This window comes from Mytilus edulis, chromosome 9, assembly GCF_963676685.1.
Source record: "Mytilus edulis chromosome 9, xbMytEdul2.2, whole genome shotgun sequence".
Lineage (NCBI taxonomy): Eukaryota > Metazoa > Mollusca > Bivalvia > Mytilida > Mytilidae > Mytilus > Mytilus edulis.
The window spans coordinates 26500017-26519089 of record NC_092352.1 but is presented as its reverse complement, the minus strand read 5'-3'; the positions used below and the strand labels follow the sequence as shown (position 1 = coordinate 26519089).

Genomic DNA, 19073 nt, shown 5'->3' with positions numbered 1-19073 from the left:
TACGGGGTATATATCTCTCAATTGATACGATATTCCCGTGCTTGCATTTCCTATCATGATTTTCTTGATAGAGGGTTGCTGCTCACAAGGAAGCTATTAAACCAAGAGTTCCAAATGGTGAAGTTGAAATCATCCCTTCGTAAATTTTACGGACCTCATCACGAGTTGGTTGACCGTTATGGAATAACCGTTTCACAAATGATATCGGATATGTTCCTTACGTCGTAACTACAACCCCTTTCCCTTTCATGAATGTGACCTACCGAATTAGACTATTTACCGGATTTGTTATCACATAAGCAACACGACGGGTGCCACATGTGAAGCAGGATCTGCTTACCCTTCTGGAGCACCTGAGACCATCCCTAGTTTTTTGGTGGGTTTCGTGTTGTTTAGTCTTTAGTTTTCTATGTTGTGACATGTGTGCTGTTGTTTGTTTGTCCTTTTCATTTTTAGCCATGGCGTTGTCAGTTTGTTTTAGATTTATGAGTTTGACTGTCCCTTTGGTATCTTTCGTCCCTCTTTTATCTCAAATCTTTGAACCTGTAATTCAGTGGTGGTGTTCATTTGTATCTGTGTATTTTATTTTGTTTTTCGTTTATTGCGAACCCTATGGTAGTTTTCCATAGATTCACCTGCAAGTTACCTGTCCATTTAAACTTTTGGCAGTTCTATTGTCCCATCTAACAAATACAACAGGTATTGTTCTCTGTGTAGTTTATTCACTCAGACCTTTAAATTTCTTCTAGGAGAAATATATCACTCATTGATTAATCTACCTGAGTAAAAAATTGAACTGTCAATGAAGAAAAAAAACTTATACCAATACTAAGTAAGGACTCACAAAACTGCATGTGGTGTTGTATTTATTCGATACCTGGAGTAACTCGTTTTTAATGTGTTCAATATTACATTTGTAATACTAATTCAAAAATTAAAAGTTGATTTCTGATCAAATATTCAATATTTTTGTGTGTTTGATAAATAAAAAATTGAATATTATTATTTTTAAATTAAGGTCTTCATAAACATAAGTCTATAAATGAACAACGACAAAAACATGTAAATTCATTGGAAAATACTAAAAAATGTGTCTGAAATAAACTTTTTAGTATTAAACCAGATTTTATATTGAACAGATTGAAAATATATTAATGATAATATTGAATAAATACAATATTGCATACAGTTTATGTGAGTTATTAGAAGTATTTCAATAAAAAAGAAGATAATTTTTTGGTCAGGTAAATTAATCAATGAGTGATATATTTCTCCTAGAAGAAATTTAAAGGTCCCAGTGAATAAACTACACAGAGAACAATACCTGTTGTATTTGTTAGATGGGACAATAGGACTTACAAAAGTTTAAATGGACAGGTAACTTGCAGGTGAATCTATGGAAAACTAAGATAGGGTTCGCAATAATAGTTTGTAAAATTACTCATTCGATTAGTTTTATCGTTTGAATTGATTTACGTTTGTCATTTCGGGATCTTTTACAGCTGACTTTGCGGTATGTGCTACTCCTATAATTGAAGGCCGTACGATGACCTATCGATTAATTTCTGTGTTATTTGGTTTTCTTATTGAGAGTTTCAATCATACCAAATCTTTTTTTTTTATTATAATAATTGGATGTTAAAAATACAACAAACTAAGAGAGTAAGCAGGTTTCACAGTTATGGCATATAAACACATATTTATTGTTTGATAAATCTAAAAATGAAAAGAGGTGAAAAGCAAGTCTTATTGTGTAAAAAGACAATTGCAACCTCAAAAAGTAAAACATTGAATTAATTTGACACCTTATCCCCAGTCCAACATAATTACCAGAGATAAAGCTAGACTAGAGATTAAATGGGAATGACATTAACGAAAACCTCTCGTTTACGGAATATATGAGGAGTTTATTTAAATTAAGTGTTTTACACAATTTTAATGTTAAGCATATTTTACCAATAAAAACATTTGTCTAAACTATTTTTAATTAACATCCTATTAAGTGCAATTTATATAGTTTGCTTTTTTCATTACTATCAGTTTTAGTAATTGTGCCCATAAACAATATACAGACATTTTCCTCCATTGCAAGGCATATTGAAAATGGATTCTGCACAATCCCTTTTTCTGTAGTGCTAATGTATGTAATCAGGTTCCCTGGGGAATTTAGAATATGGAGACTACTGGTATACATGTCGACAACAATAACATTGTTAGCAGGGGTTGCTGTCAGATCGCTTGGGATAAACGGTCTATCTTCAGTGTTGATGGTGGATTGTCCAGAGTACGTATTGATAATGTTATCCTGTCCCAGCACCACCACTCTTCCTCTGTGTTCTTCATGCATCATATCAATCACAAAAATATTATCATTGTTAGTTACAGTTAATCGTAAAGGTGAAGTAAATGAAATACCATGAATCATGTCTTCATCATACACTTTTTTGTTATTTCCCTCTTGGTCCATCACTATAACAATTCTATCTTTTCTTCCTTCAATTCCAGCTCCTACTATGACATTATTGTCTTTGGTAACATGAATGCACAAAGGTTGATATGGGTCCAAATCATAAACTGAATCTTTAATTTTATTTTTTCCACTGATCTGTTTCAGTATTGGACCCTCAGTAGCTATAAGTAAATCATTACCAGGAGTAATGGCCATGTCATAAATATGAAAGTTATAACTATATATCACTTTTAACATATTTCCGTCAGGCTTTATTTTCTGCAATGCTGTATGCGAGTTAAACAATTTCAATTCCTTATTATGGTCACCATCACCAATCCAAAATGAATAATCTACAGTATTTACAGCCAACTGAAAAACACCTTTCAATGTGGTTTGATATTCTTCAACAACACTTACATCAACACTGGCAGGACCGTCGCGGATGTCTGATGTTGTTCTGCCTCTGTCGTCCCGAATCTCAATTTGTTTAATATCTGAATTCTTTTGTTTCCAAGCAGTTTCATTTTCAGGATGAATGTTATTCTTACATGCAACACACATAAATATGTTGAAACATTTCCTGGAGATTTTAGGATCAGACTCACATAATTCAAACTGAGTTATTGATTGTGGTCCTGACTGGGATTTTGATAAATCCATTTTGTTAGACTACTAGTATTTGTTTTTACATACGGTACTAGTATAACATATGTTTTAAAAATTTAAATGGTAATTAATTAGGACAGTTCGATTTTTCATATGACTGAATTATCATAAAATCAAAATAACGTATACATTGGATTTGAATACAATGAAGATGATTATCTGATTCGTATATACAATTTGATTTTGTAGTATGTATTGAGAAATAACATAGCAGTTATTTTAGCCAAATTGTCAGTTAAAAATATTTATGATGAGGATCATTGCTTAAATATGGAGTAAATTACGGGAAAATATTTATTATTGCTTAAAAGGAGTTCGGATGGTGTTTCAACCTTTCATATTACTTCTCATTTTTTGTGTTGAGACTTACGTGTGGTAGAGTCTTAAATTGATCAAAGACATATGGCTGAGTAAGCCAATGATTAGTCTCAATATGCTATACGAATATACGATTAGAAACCTACCGGTCACAATTTAAAAAAAAAACAAACTAAAAGGACCGACTCATTGGAATATAGTTTATATCTGTAATTGTTTCATTAGAAATATCTTCTTCTGTATCAACTTATTAACCATGCTTAATGTTAGAAAAATTGTAGTCTTTTATGTGCCATATTTGGTGTTATATAGTGCCTTGTGTTATAAAATTTTAAAATATGTTTGGGTTACCATATTATTGATTCAATACCTCTTTTTTTATGTAAGTTATGTTGAGTAGACCACATACCAGATCGTCACCTAGTTAGATTGTTTAAAAGGAACATTCGCTTCGAGATATAAAACAGTTAGAATATATTATGTTTTTGCTCAATCATTAAGAATAGTGAAATAGAGAAATAATAATTCGTTTTAGCAGCCAATTTGGTTTAACTTTGTCAAAATAAACAATGCAACATTCCTGATGAATAATTATTCACTTGCAGGTGAATAATTCGACATCATTGAATCCGTATTCATGTGACCTTCAATTTAATCAATAAGCTAGAGATTGGTAACGCATGTAGTAGTCGTGTTCAGCAACACTAAGGAACAGAATGGCAAAAGTTATCAAAGGTACCAGGATTATCATTTAGTACGCCAGACGCGCGTTTCGTCTACATTAGACCCATCAGTGACGCTCATATCAAAATATTTTATAAGCCAAACAAGTACAAAGTTGAAGAGCATTGAGGATCCAACATCTGGAAAGTTGTTCCAAAGACGGCTAATTAAGGTAATCTATGCCTAGGATAAGAAAATCCTTAGATTTTCGAAAAATTTAAAGTTTTGTAAACAGGAAATTTATACAAATTACCACATTATTGATATTCATGTCAACACCAGAGTGTTGACTACTGGGCTAGTGATACCCTCGGGGACGAAACGTCCACCATCAGTGGCATCGACCCAGTAGTGTAAAAGTTATAAACGGTACCAGGATTATAATTTAGTACGCCAAACGCGCGTGAACATTGAAAGTGAAACAAAAATGGACCATTTCGTTGACTGATTCAGTCCACAAAAAAACTTCTTATAAAGGCAAAAACGATGATTACCTATAAATTGACAACAAACAGAGCCTGAAAAGTCCAATTGCACAAGGTCACTATCTATTTATATAAATGTTTATGTTTAAATCGGGTTATGTGACCGTCGGCAGTCTTCGGGGTGATCCCTATGATGAATTAGATCACGTCTAGACTAAAATACAGACGAAATGCTAATATGCATTATCGATTTTAATTATTTGAATTGTTAAGTGTTTATTTCAGACTTATTGTAATTTGGACAAACGTTTTATTATATTGTAAATCAAATATGACAATTTGAGTCAAAATATGAATGTGATTCTGAATTTGACACCCAACTCATGCTCATTTAATGTAATGTACAGAACATTAATTGAACTTTCTTATGCTCAGTATCATAGATAAAAGGATTCAAAAGTAAAATCACAAAAATACTGAACTTAGAGGAAAATCAATTCGGAAAGTCCATAATCACATGGCAAAATCAAATAACAAAACGCATCAAAAACGAATGGACAAGAACTGTCATATTCCTGACTTGGTACAGGCATTTTCAAATGTAGAAAATGGTTGATTAAACCTGGTTTTATAGCGCTACCCCTTTCATTTTGATGACAGTCTCATCAAATTCCGTTATATTTACATTGATGTGTTAACTATTAAACTGACACAATAAATGAAATAGTCAAAATATGGGTACATCAGTCATCATCGTATAACAATTTTAAAAGGAACAATTTAACAGAACACAAAAACATCTATCTACAAACACATTCATTCATTTGTGTGCCTGACGTCAGCAAATTTACACGTCACATAGATTTGTCATTCAATGTGCATACAAACAATTTTTAAATTTACATAGGCAATGTTAGCATCTAGGGTTAAAAAATCAAAAGTATGTAAGAATAAATTTCAGAAATAGACCGAGATTGAAAATAGTCCAAAAGTTATATATAGAATTTATAAGAATCCACAAATAGTTAATTCCACTACGCGATTGAATGATTTTGACGTTTATGGTTCAACGTATTTTGTAATTCATAATAGAAATATATCATAATGACATAAAATAGAACAATATCATATTGACGGGATCTTTTAAAGTACAGAGTCACGTTATAAGAACCAAAGAAATACAAAAAGTCGCATATATACAAAACACGCCACCAAAAAATGAAAGACAATACAAACACATTGACGAGATGTATAAGTATCGAGCCACGTAAACAGTAAAAGTAATATTAAGAATAGAACAAATAAGACAAATGAAAGAACTATAAAGCACGTTGTTAAGATGATAAACAACATCAGTACGCAGAATCTATACATCAAGACCATCGTGTTTTATTTGTGAAGTTGATACGGAATATTTATCAACAAGGTCTTGGTACCTTCCGATGAACTTTTTTAGAAAAAGGACGAGACGTTCTTTGACATACCCCTGGTTCATCAACTTTCTACTCAGACACTGATGACGTTTTACAAAGTCTGAGTAGGAGCTGCAAGCTCTTGAATATCGAATCAGTTGGGAAATATATATCCCATATGCAGGTGAAGTTGGTATTTTGATACTAAGGTGGGGGAAATTTATAATTTCAAAAGTAAAATCATCTCGTTTGTCATAGATTCTGGTACTGAGATGACTGTGTAAGTTAAATTCGAGATATAAGTCTAAAAATGAGGCGGAGGAAGCTGTGTCTGTTGTTTCTTTAATCTCTAGTTTTTGGGGGATATATTAATGGAACCGAATCAGAAAAGTTCGGATTGTTTATGGAAAGAACATCATCAATATATCTGAAAGTGAAATTAAATAATCTGGCTTCTTTAATCCTCTTGTTTTTGACAAGTGTCGGGGGGGGGGGGGGGGGAACTCCGATTCATAAGAAAATAAGAAGAGGTCGGCAAGAAGAAGCGCATAGTTTGTTCCCATGGGAATGCCGACAATTTGTTGGAAAAGTCTAACGTAAGGGTACCCAAATGGCACCGAGTACCCAAATTGCACCTATTTAGAAAAAATAGCAACGGAAATCTTACAAGATTTCCTAGAGACTAAACAATTTGTATTTTTATGATTTGATACTATGCACGTCTTTCAACATAGGTAAACATATTTAGATATACACAAAACGTTCACTGTATTTATCAACAGATGAACTGTTTACTGAAAAAGCAAAATGTACGAAAACGTCACCATGCGACGTCATCAAAACGTCATCTTTTTAAAATTAGCAAATACAATATATTATAAGTATCCATTTCGTAAAATATGAAGAGTAAGCATGGACTAATATCCAATTGTTCAAAATATTTGAAGAAATTAAACAAAAGCTCGGTTATTAGACTTTTGACGATGTGAATTTAAGCATGGATGCAATTTGGGTACTCCTCATTATAGAATCATGGATAGTTTGGAGGTTGATTCAAACCCATTTTTTTATGACTCAATATGGATTCAAAATTATATTGGTGTACCTATACAATAAAGAAGGATAGGGCTACAAAATAAACACAGTATGGACATTTTTTTCTTGATCATAAAAAAACGTAGGTGAAAAAACTGTCAAAATAGGTGCAATTCGGGTACCGTCACGTTAGCTCCAAACTCAACAAATATGTTGTCGATAAGAAACTCCAGCACACTGACCACTTGTTCTTCTATGTAGCATGTTTTAACTTTTTGTTGGTCACTATTAACGAAATATGCCTTATGAAATCCCCAATTAATAAATTTATAGCGTATGCTACCATTTTTATGTTGAAAGGCATTGTGGATTATTTCTTTAAGGCGATTTTTCAATTTCACATGTGAAATGATGGTATACAAGACCCTCTTTCAATGCGGACAGAGTTTTAGTCAATCTAATGGACAATTCTTTAGTGGAACATGAAGATGAGCAAGCAATAAACCGTTGTGTGTACGGAATTTTATGAAGCTTTGCAAGGTAAGTCCTCTGATTTGGTGTTCAATGTAATGTTAATTGAAGCCATGAAGGACTTATGATTTGCTAAAAACTCATCCTTGTCAAATGATATGTCTTTGTATGTGGGATTACCTGATTGCTCCTTTATACCCAATTCTTTTACAAGACATTCGTAGTAATACGATTTACATACAAAGACAATATTATTTGAAGCTTTGTCCGCAGGAACAACAACATACTTATTATGAAGAGATGATAGACATTTCATGGCCTCTTTGTCTCTGAAAACAGACTTTGGTCGATCGGTCACACAGTTTTTCAACTTGTGAATGCGCCGTTTTATCAGAGACCCTATAGTTTAACCCATTCCGACAAAGTGCCCAGTTCAACTTCTTCTCGCTTAGCCCATGCTCTGGCGTAGTCCTCAATGGAATCCACAATTACTTTGAAGTTATGGTTCCAATTGATGTGTTGGGGTTCTCTAAACTTAGGACCATGAGAAATCACCTTTTTCGGAGATTTTCAAGTTGAATTATGTTTAAATCCCCAGTTATAACATGGCCAGAGGGGCTGTAATTATAAGGCGAGTGGGAACAGTCACATGTTGGAGGTTTTTTTTATGTTTTGTTCTAAGTCAAGGTCCTGCAATGCTTGTTTATAGTTAAATAGTTTAGGTGCAATGGTTTTGGTGTAACTGTAACTAGGATACAATAGGAACAGACTGATTTTGAAAATAATTAGGAATTTTAGATATTACCTCCTTGTGATGTAGAACGTTGCAGATATTGATTGCATCAATTCCTCTATTGACAAAATCAACAGGAAGGAATTTCCCTTTTTCCTCATGTAAAGGTTCCGATCTTACTGGTTTGAAAAGACGGAAAAGAGCTACATCACAAACAATACTGACTAGTCTGTATATTGCAGAAAATGTATTGGTGCCTCCTTTGTCAAGTGCATAATCTCTCAAACGTTTTAGAAAAATAACTGGCAGTGAAAAGAGAATAGTTCTTATGTAATGTAACCCTAGTGGATGATGAAGATGTGAAAGAAGATCATCAAAGCTCCCAGAGGGTCAACTAGATTTGGAAGACTTTTTTACATTAGGCCGATAGTAATGTTTTTGCCCATGACTACTTTGTTGTCGTAAGGTAGTATTAAATAAACTCATTACATTAACATCACTGCAGACAGGACTTGACAAATTTCCTAATCCTTTAATATTATCATTGCAACCATATGGCATTGCAGTCCCTTACTCCCTTATCCAGAAATTTTCTCTATCTTTGCGGAAAGGAGTAGTTAGTACAGGGCTATTTGTGTGGTGATAAATTTTCTCAATGATGCGCACTTTCATAGATAAAGAAGGATCATGGTCAGGTTGATTAAAATGGTTATTAAGAACCCTTAATTGAGGATCTTTTTATCAGACCGGTGTTGATTCATTCTTTTACGCAAAAGTTGACGAGTTTCACCAACATAAAGTAGTCCACACAAAGTACATTCGATTCCGTACACGACATTGTCCGTGGAACAGTCCAGAGGCTCGAAAGATTTAGTATAATATGTTTTAGATGTTAAATTACTAGTAAAATCAGGAGTCGTGATGAACATATCAAGTTTCAAGTTTCTGGTATATCATTTTCAACATTGGTGTATTATTAAAAGTCCCAGTCATTTATGTTAGCTATCGATATGATGGCATTTAGTAAAAAAAAATATGTCACCTCGCAACATTGACAGAAAGGAAATAAGAAGAACTTGCTTATGATGGATATAAGAGATCAAGGTATTAAGGTCATTTATCTGGATTGACTTTTGTGTCAGGTCAAAAAGAAATCTAATAGTATTTCTTTAATCAGTTTAAAAAAAACTTAAAATGTGTCTTTGCTGGTAGATGTCCACATAAAAAGCAAATACTTCGATGCATGAATCACCCTTCAATGAGTAACACGAAGAGTATGAAATGAGGAGCAGGATTCGATTACCCTTCCAGCGCGTCTGAGATCACCCCTATTTTAAGTTGCTCAGTCTCAAGTTTTCTATGTTGTGATTTGTTTACTGCTGTTAGTCTTCATGTCGTTTTTTTTTAATGATTTAGTCATGTCATTGTCGTCAGTCTGATTAAGCGATATTTTAAACATTAAAATAAAGCGGGAGGTTTGGCTAACCACCAAACAAGGTTCAACTCATCATTTACTCTTAAAATTTTCTGTACCAAGTAAGGAATGGCAGTTGTTATCAAATATATCGTTTCTATGTATATTGGCGTTTGTTTTTTTGTTGCATCAGTGTTTCTGTTGTTCCTTTTTTTTCCTCTTATAGTTGATGTGCTTCCCCCGGTTTTAGCTTGTAGCCCAGATTTGTTTTCTCTCAATCGATTTATGTATTTTGAACACCGATATACTACTAGTGCCTTTATTTAGAATTATGCGTTTGGATATCCCCTTGTTATCTTTTACTTTTCTTTTTCAAATAATTCCTATTATTTCCAGTACAAGTAGTATGGGAGAGAGTCAGGAACATTAAAAATCCAAGTTTAATGTTTGATAACTCACCCGGATGCTCACTCACCCAGATCTTTGACAAACAGATTTTAAATATTATGTTAAGAAACTACAACACTGTAACCATCATGAAACTTATGATGACAGCTGTAAAATTCTTAGTGATGATTTCATTGTTTCTCCTCATAACTTTGGTGGGGTTGTTCTTACTTATATCAGATCAACATCTTCCTCATGTTATAGTTAAAGATTAACCCTCTCCACTATTTACATTATGTTTCTTTTCATGCATCTTTCAGTACTGAAAATTCCTTGTATCTGGGAGATGCCTTATTTTCCCAGGTGACCATGGCAATTAATGCTTATTGTTGCCAGTGATGTCTGAAGCCAATAATTCAAAACGCATGAACCAATAATATTGCCACGAACATTCAAAGGCATATTCATAAAAAATATTAATGTTTTCATTTTTTGTACACTTACAAGAATATTGGAACTATTTTTTTTATTAAATCATGTGCAGAATTTAACCTAGTAGAATGATTAACAGACATATATTCACACTAAAGAAATATTTGTCAAAAAGAAATATACAATTTAAAAAAACAACTGTAAATAAGAGCTTCATTTTGATTCCAGTACACAGCAAGGAACACTTATCAGCTTTTACTAGATGAAATCAGAGACTAAATAAAGGCAACAGTAGTATACCGCTGTTCAAAACTCATAAATCAATGGACAATAAACAAATTCGGGGTAACAAACTAAAACTGAGGGAACGCATTAAATATAAATGGCGATGTCAGGAAAATCTGCATAGAGATATGACATATCATATGTGTATCCAGTATAAAAATGCGAATTCTCATTATTGCGAACCTCTCCCAGTCGCATTATTCGCATTAATGAAAACCTCGCAATAAATTCTGAATTTACAGTAGTTTGCCTTCGTCTCTACTTTCCTCTTCATCAGTTGTTCCTATATACAACAAACAAATTTCCTGCCATTGCAAGTCTTATGAAATAGGGATTCTGCAGTATCCCTTTGTCATATGTGATGATATATGTGACCAGGTCGCCTAGGAATTTAAGATATGGAGACTACTGCTGTACATGCATGTCAACAAGTTGAAGTCAACAATAAAATTGTTTCGGGGGTTTATGTTAAATTAATTGGTGTAAAGGTTTTGAAGGTTGAATGTCCAGAATAGGTATTAGTTATTTCAAATTCTACCCGAGTTTCCACAATATTTTGATTTTGATCAGCAATTAATGAATCACAAAAATATGATCATTGTTAGTTGCAGTTGTTTTCTATGGGCCTGGAAATAAAAAACCTTTGGTCTGGTCTTCACCATACACTTTTTTGATAATTTCTCCCATAGTTCATAAGTATAACTATTACTTTACCCTTGTTTTAGATAGCATGTCTAGCTCCAACTAGCACCTCATTTTTTCTCAGAACATTAATACATATTGGCCGATATGGATTCAAATTATAAGAGTGTCTAAAACTTTCAAAATTAGTCACCAAGTAGCTAACGGAGTTATAGCTAAGCTTGAAATCTGAATGTTGAAACCGGATATCACCTTTAATGTATAGCTTTCATTTTGTTTTCAGCAATCCATCACCAATAAACAATGAATCATCTAAGGATATTGCCAGTTAATTAACCCCTCCGAATTCAGTTTGATATTCTTAAACCATATTTATATTAACATTGGTGTAATATTTGGTAGAGTCTAGTGTACTACGAATATCTTTGATGGACGGTGATTTTTTTCTCTATATCCTTGATATCAAAAATCTTATGTTCTCCGGCAGTTTTGATTTTTTATGATGTGTATTATCCTTGCAAACACTACACATCAGCAAGTCACATTCCAAACATTTCCAGGAGATTGTAGGATTATGTTCACTTAACTGGCACTGTATTGGAGATTGTATGCCTAACATGGGTTTGGATAATTTCATTTCATATTAGATAATTTGTTGTGATGTAACCTTTTGGGGTCAGAGCGATAGTAAATGTCTTAATATCCACTAGTTGTAGTACACAGTCCAGATGTCACATAGTACCTAATAACACTTTGAGCAGATGTTTTTCGGCATTGGTCATACCACAATGACTTTATTGCATTTGGTGCATTGCTCAAAGTTAAGATTGTGTGGTTTGATTTGTTTCACAGGTACAATAATTGAAATGGCCACTATCGCTGGTATATGGAATAATTGAAAGGTGTGCATATATTATCTGGCATGATAGCTTACTTTGTCTTATTTTTATGGATCATTGATAATGTTAATTTTATGTGATACTTGTAGTTATCCCTTCATTATAGATTATTTGGACCCTCATGTGGATCAGTTTGTGTAAGAAAAAAAAATACTTTCAAATTGTTTGATTTCAACAAAAAATAAATAGTCGGGGTTTTTGTTATGCTAATTTGCTTATATTTGATAAATTCAATTTTCTAATTTCTAAATTACACGAAGTGTAACCTTCTTTACTAGTAATCATTTCTTATCTTTTAGGGGATATTAAATAGGCAAAAAGATGCATCACCCAAATTATCAAAAGTTCTATTCAAAGAGAAATAACTCAAAACATATCCGATATCTTCTGTGAAACGGTTATTCCATAACGGTCAACCAACTCGTGATGGCGTCTGTAAAATAATGAAGGGATGATTTCAACCTCACCGTTTGGAACTATTGGTTTAATAGTTTTCTTGTGAGCATCAACCTTCTATCGATGAAATTATGATAGGAAATAAAGGCCATGGAATATCGTATCTGTATACAGGCGCTGCTGGAATGTTGCTACGTAGAAATAGAAAGTTCATAATTGAGAAGCTGAAATCATCTCTTTTGTCGTAAAGTTTTGTTTTCAACCGAGCCTCATTGTCAATTTCTAGATGTAAATCAAGATATGTGGCAGACTTAACTGTATATAGTATATCCTATATCTCTAGTTCGATGGGATAGATGCGTTCAACTTTGTCACCGAATTTTGAATTATCATCTTTATAGCGGAAAGTAAAGTTCAATGATATTGTTAACTTCTTATCTTTCTTCCTAAGAAATTCCTGTATGAAACCAGCCTTATGATAATAAAGAAACAAGTCGGCAAGAAGAGGGGCACAATTGGTTCCCATTGGAATTCCGACAGTGTGTTGAAAAGGTTATTAATTAATTATATAAAAGTGCTCCTACCAAAAAAACATCTCAAACTGAATTCCTTTATTAAGCATTTTAAAAGGGAACTAGCTGTCAAAATCATGTTCACCGATATGACTCAAATTCTTATATTTGCCTGTTTATAACATACTAAAACACAGACCCAAGTTACAAAAAGTTTGAAGTAAACAGTTTCTAATGTATATACTAGATAAGATATAGATATATCAGAATTTCATGTGTATTTTAGTCAAGACGCTATTTATAAATTAACTATAGAGATGACCTCTGAAAACTAAGATAACACGATATAAAAATAAACATAAATATAAATTGATAGCGACCTCGTGTAATTGGATTTGTTGTGGTCTGTTTGGTTTCGTGTTATAGGTTAAACAAATAAGTTAAATATAATTAGATGAACTGGGGATGTGGAATAAATAATCAAGTTTCGGATACTAAGACAATGGTTTTCTTATACACGAATTACTAATCCAGGATTTGTTATTTTCTGAACCCATTATGACAGACTCTTACAAAGGTTGATATCATATACTATTTTTATCTGATTTTTTTTTAAATACCGCAAATATTTAAACATGTTATGAGGAAAAACATACATAATGATTGAATAACTTCTTTGTTCACACATCGTTGTCAATGTAATGAAATTGTAAGTGTACATCAAATAAATTTAGGCTCAAGCTAGTTCCTTGTCTTGCACCATTAATATGAAAAAAGACTTGAAAAACTCTGTTAAAAAAAAAACATATTGACACACAATTTTTTAATTGTTTTTATACACTTACTTCAGTCTACTATAGTAGTCTCAGCTTTAGTATATCATAAAATTTTGAATAGAAACCAGCCTTTACAAGTCTTTACAAGCTAATAAAAAGTCCAAATTGAAAACAACGTTCAAACATATGATTGCGTTGGATCAATTTTTTTTTATACGTGTGCATGTTACAAATTTCGTTGTAGAAGGGTCTAAATACATATATATATATAAACGAGTCTAAATTGAAAACTACGTTCAAACCTATGTTTGCGTTGGATAAAAGCCGCAATTTTTATACGTGTGCATGTAAAACAAATTTCGTTGTAGAAGGGTCTAAAACAGCACAAACAACATTTTCGAAAAGACCAAAAAAGTGAAAAAGTATATTTAAACAAAACGCATTTGACTAACAGGTCGAACAACTGATGTTCTTTAACCCTGCTGACTGCCATTGGCGATTGCCAAATAAAATTGTTCACAAGATGTAACAAAATGGATCTTAATATAAATTTAATACTAAACAGAAAAAAAATAACTTGTGGCCACGATGTTATACCACAAATTAACTTGTGGCCACGATGTTATGCCACAATATATATATAGAAATATAAAAAAAAAAAAATGCTTTATGGGGGGGGGGGGTTAAAGCATTGGTCACTTAGCTAGAAATAGATAATCATTATGTATGAATTGTGGGTCTGTATATTTATTCAAAGGAAAGGAATGTCACATTCAACATTGAAAGTGAAACAAAGGTAAGTCATTTGATAGACTAATATTCGATTCACAAATAAATCTTCTTTTACAGTTAAAATCGATGATTAACATATATTTTTAATCTAAAATAAAAATTATACAGGCCTAGAAAAATCCAATTGCACGAGTTCGCTTTATCTATTTATCTATTTATTTAAGTTATATGACGTATATGGTCGTCGGAGGTATTCGGAGGTCACTCAATAAAATTGAGAATGGAAATGGGGAATGTGTCAAAGAGACAACAACCCGACCAAATAAAAAACAACAGCAGAGGGTCACCAACAGGTCTTCAATGTAGCGAGAAATTCCCGCACCCGGAGGCGTCCCTCAGCTGGCCCCTAAACAATTTACTAGTCAATAGTTAATTAGATGAGATGGTGTCTATAGATACTGAAATACACACGAAACGAAGCTACATATCACATATTCTCAAGGACTATACAAATTCTTCATAGTCTCGATATGCATGCCTTAAAGCCTCTTTTAATTCGTAGAAGTGTTTTACAATCCTGTTATAAATCAATTATAAGACTTTAGAAGAAAAAAACCAGAGACGTATTATGATCTACTATATGTCTCTGATAAAACGTAGTACACGAAAGCTGTTACTTCTGTTCATGCACGTTGGCCTCTTGTTAATCACAGATCACAGTCATTAATCATGATTAGACACTTTCAACATTCGGGATGTTTCGAGTCTGATCGACATTGACCTTTGTTGCACGTAAACCGAATATACCGAAAGTACGTAAACAACTTGGAGGACAGAAACCACATGCTTTACTCGGCTGTTTTTTATTGGTTACAACAAAACTGTAAATAGAACTGAAACTTGGGAAATACAAACATTACTTCAGTGTATTTGGATTGTTGCTGTCAATTGTATACCCACGTTGTAAAGGAATAAAGGCATTGTTTTATGTCGGTCCTGATGATGGTAGGCCATGCTATATATATTTCTTTTCGCATTAACAGTTCCATGCATGCGTGACAACTTTCCACAGCTCATGTATTACTTATCCTATACTTCCCTATATTTAGTGTGATGAAACTTCTTTTAATAGAAATTCCTATTTGGAAATGGTGGGGTTAATTCCATGAATTAATATCATTTTAGCCTTTTAGGGTTTTCTATGACCTGGATATGAACCTTCATTTGTCTACACATGTACCACTTCTATGGTTCATACTAGGAGGACATTTAGAAAAATAAGAATAAACCTTATACCAATATGTATAAATAAAGAATTATGTCATATATATGTGACAAAGGTGTACTGTCATTGTTCGGTAAGGTACACAAATTGCACCTATTTTGACAGTATTTTTTTACCTATGTTTATTTATGATCCAGATAAAAGTTTCTTTTGTAGATGTATCCATATTTACTACAAAGTTCTACCAATTTAACTTTTAATCCATACAGAATCATAGAAAATTGAAACCAACAATTGAACATCCAAACGATCCATGATTCTGTAATTAATGAGAAGTATCAAAATTGCATCCATGCTTAAATTCACATGGGTAATAATCGAATAATTGATGTTTTGTTTTATTTCTTTAAATATTTAAAACAAATTGATAATAGTCCATGCTTTCTATTCATTTTTTAAGAAATGGATGCCTGTAACATATTTTGATGACTCATTTTAAAAAGATGACTTTTTGTGGATGCATGGTGCCGTTTCTGTTGATTTTTACTTTTTCGAGTGAAAACTATATTTATTGACATCTACTATGAGCTTTTTGTTTATATTTATATAAGTTAAGCTACATTGAAAGACATGCATAATGCATATGTCAAGTCAGGAGTAAACAAATTGTTTAGTCTAAGAAAACAGTAAGATTTCCTTTGCTATTTTTGCTACATTTTAATTTGGTACGTGCAATTTGGGTTTTATTTAAATTTATTATTGTGTGTCCATGTACATGATGTATAATCATTCTTTTGTTCAGTGACATGACTGATATTGCTGTTCAATGTCATCTCCTTATGCTCATTCAATAATAATTATCAAAGGTACCAGGATTATAATTTAGTATGCCAGACACGCGTTTCGTCTACAAAACAGGGGCGGATGCAGGAATTTTCGAAAGGGGGGGTGCTAACCCAGGGCACCCAGGGCAAAGGGGGGGTGCAAAACATATGTCCCGATACAAATGCATTGATCGGCAAAAATAAAGGGGGGGTGCGCCACTGCAAAATATAGCTGGACCGCACAGTTTTCTTTTGTAATTAAGTTCAAATTAAAAGGAGTTATTTATTGTATGTGATTCAAATGAAGTAGGATACATTTTGTTTTCATTTGTTAATGTTTTAAACATTTCTATGCATAGTCATAGCAAGGATTTTATATCATACTGTCGTAATCCTTCAATAAAGTTTATCTTCGAGAGCACATGCAGTCATGGATGTTGTGTTTTATTGGGTAATATATATAAAAAAAAGTATATGGTGCTTAGTTGGTCTTGGAACTACTTTTGTACAATGATCATTGAAGAGGGGGGGGAGGATGTCGGACCTTTATCAGGACTCGAGGATCTGAATTTTTTTAGCTCAGGATTGATCTTTTCAGGATCCAGGAATTCTTTTTTCGAATTTTGGATGTCAGGATTTAAATTTCTTTAAATACTGGACCTCTGGATTCATGTTTTAAGCCCGGGATTTCTGAATCAGGACCCTCCCCTCATCATTGTGCAAGCTCCCGATACATATATATAGAAAAGTTGGTAAGCAACAGAATGCTTACAATTTTTATGATAATTAAAGCAAATTTATTATTTATAACAGAAAATGTAAGAAATGATTTCTATTATGACATATTTGTTTGAATATTTTTATTCTGTGATGTAATATAACAGATCTACAATGTATTGTAAGCTTTCCTTGTCTGTCGATTGTCTTAAAGTCCATATTTTTTAAATGGATAATTAATATAAAATTATATCACAATTACATGTACATGTTAATCAATTCAGGCAAGACAAGTCACTCTACAACTTGATTTTTATTTTCAGCAAAATGGGTTGCAGTTAATTATGAAACAGAATACAAGAAAGAACCAATTGCTGGATGGTATTCCAAACGATAGGAATTTTAGTCTCTTTAAATTAATTTTTCATTTGTAAAAATGTCTGTTTCATCGTCCGCCAGTAGTGATGGGGAGATTATGCTTTTCCCTATATCATTGTTTGATGATGATGATTATGGTCGAGGAGGTGACGCATCTGATGAAAGGGAATCTGAAAGTGAGAATGAAGAAAAGCCAAAGGCTTTCATGACACTTCGTCAAAGACGATTATCAAGAGCGCTTTTAACTGCACCAAGAATTACACTTGATATTAACAAGAACTTGAATGCTAGTAGAGCAAAAATCAATTGGTTAAAAGCAATTCGTGGGGCAAGAGGTCAGTATGAAAATGATCCATGGTCGAAATTCCGCATTGAACAAATTCAAACAGAAATGTGTATTAGACATAGATATAATCCTCACAAGAAAATATGGAGTACAGATGAAGTCCAAGTCAAAATGCAAACAAAGGTAAATATTTGGGATTCATTTATATTGAAACCATTTTAAGTAATTTTTCAGGTAAATAAAATAGTTTAATTTTGAATAGGGTTTGTATATAATGCTTTTGAATTAGATACAGGTACTTTTAAATTTTGAAGTCCAGAAGCTTAGAATATTATTTTAATTTTATGTTATAGGCATTTACAAGAGGAGCAATGAGACAGTGCTACAGAACGTAAGTTTCTATTCTGAGACATTGCAATATGGACAGATCATATGTTTTTCATACGTCATAAAAATTCGTACTATGCTTTTTTAATGGAAATTGTGACTTCACAATGCATCCTTGATAACACAAAACCCATAAGACGAAGATACATATTCCCCCATAAGAGTTTTTGTTTTTAAGACTGTAAAAATGTTGGAGTTGTAATTTTGTCCAATTCAAAATTACAATAAATTCAGATAGAACTGGTCACATTTGATCTAGCTTATGATCTCGGGTATATGTCAGAGTTCAAGTTGAAGATTTGAGAAATCTGCCCAATTGAAAAAACATTTTTCTTGATGTGATTTTCATGAATTTTGAAAAAGTTTTTGTGCATCAAGAAATAAATCTTACAAATAACTTGAAAATGACATCTTTTAAAAACTAAACCAGTAAACCCTGCATTCCAGTCTGTGTCTTTCCTGCTTTGAAAGTAGTAGTTGAGAAAGTTTTACTTTTCTGGAAATTGCAGCATTCACAACTTGCAATTATTATTATCTGATCATTTT

The 19073-nt window shown here is 32.7% G+C and overlaps 2 protein-coding genes across 4 annotated transcripts in view; one reads left to right on the top strand and one right to left on the bottom strand.

Moving 5' to 3' along the window:
* Window positions 1-1987: 1987 nt before the first annotated feature.
* LOC139489889 (uncharacterized) lies at window positions 1988-3112 on the bottom strand. The gene has a single exon (XM_071276734.1). It carries the CDS (start codon window positions 3110-3112, stop codon window positions 1988-1990), a length of 1125 nt encoding a protein of 374 aa, XP_071132835.1.
* A 12383-nt stretch (window positions 3113-15495) lies between these two features.
* The window catches only part of LOC139487941 (eukaryotic elongation factor 2 kinase-like), a 29225-nt gene continuing 25647 nt past the window's right edge, over window positions 15496-19073 (top strand). For 2 of the 3 annotated variants that reach the window (XM_071273187.1, XM_071273186.1), the window contains exons 1-3: window positions 15576-15715; window positions 17800-18323; window positions 18494-18531. In XM_071273187.1, coding sequence (XP_071129288.1) covers window positions 17913-18323; window positions 18494-18531 — 449 coding nt within the window. In that variant the 5' untranslated portion in view covers window positions 15576-15715; window positions 17800-17912. Of the gene's footprint in view, window positions 15716-17799; window positions 18324-18493; window positions 18532-19073 lie in introns of all 3 variants that reach the window. The other variant, XM_071273188.1, reaches the window with a different exon arrangement.

Bases quoted from the DNA above. Each gene is read 5' to 3' on its own strand.
- LOC139489889 (XM_071276734.1), bottom strand. From the start codon at position 3,112: ATGGATTTATCAAAATCCCAGTCAGGACCACAATCAATAACTCAGTTT.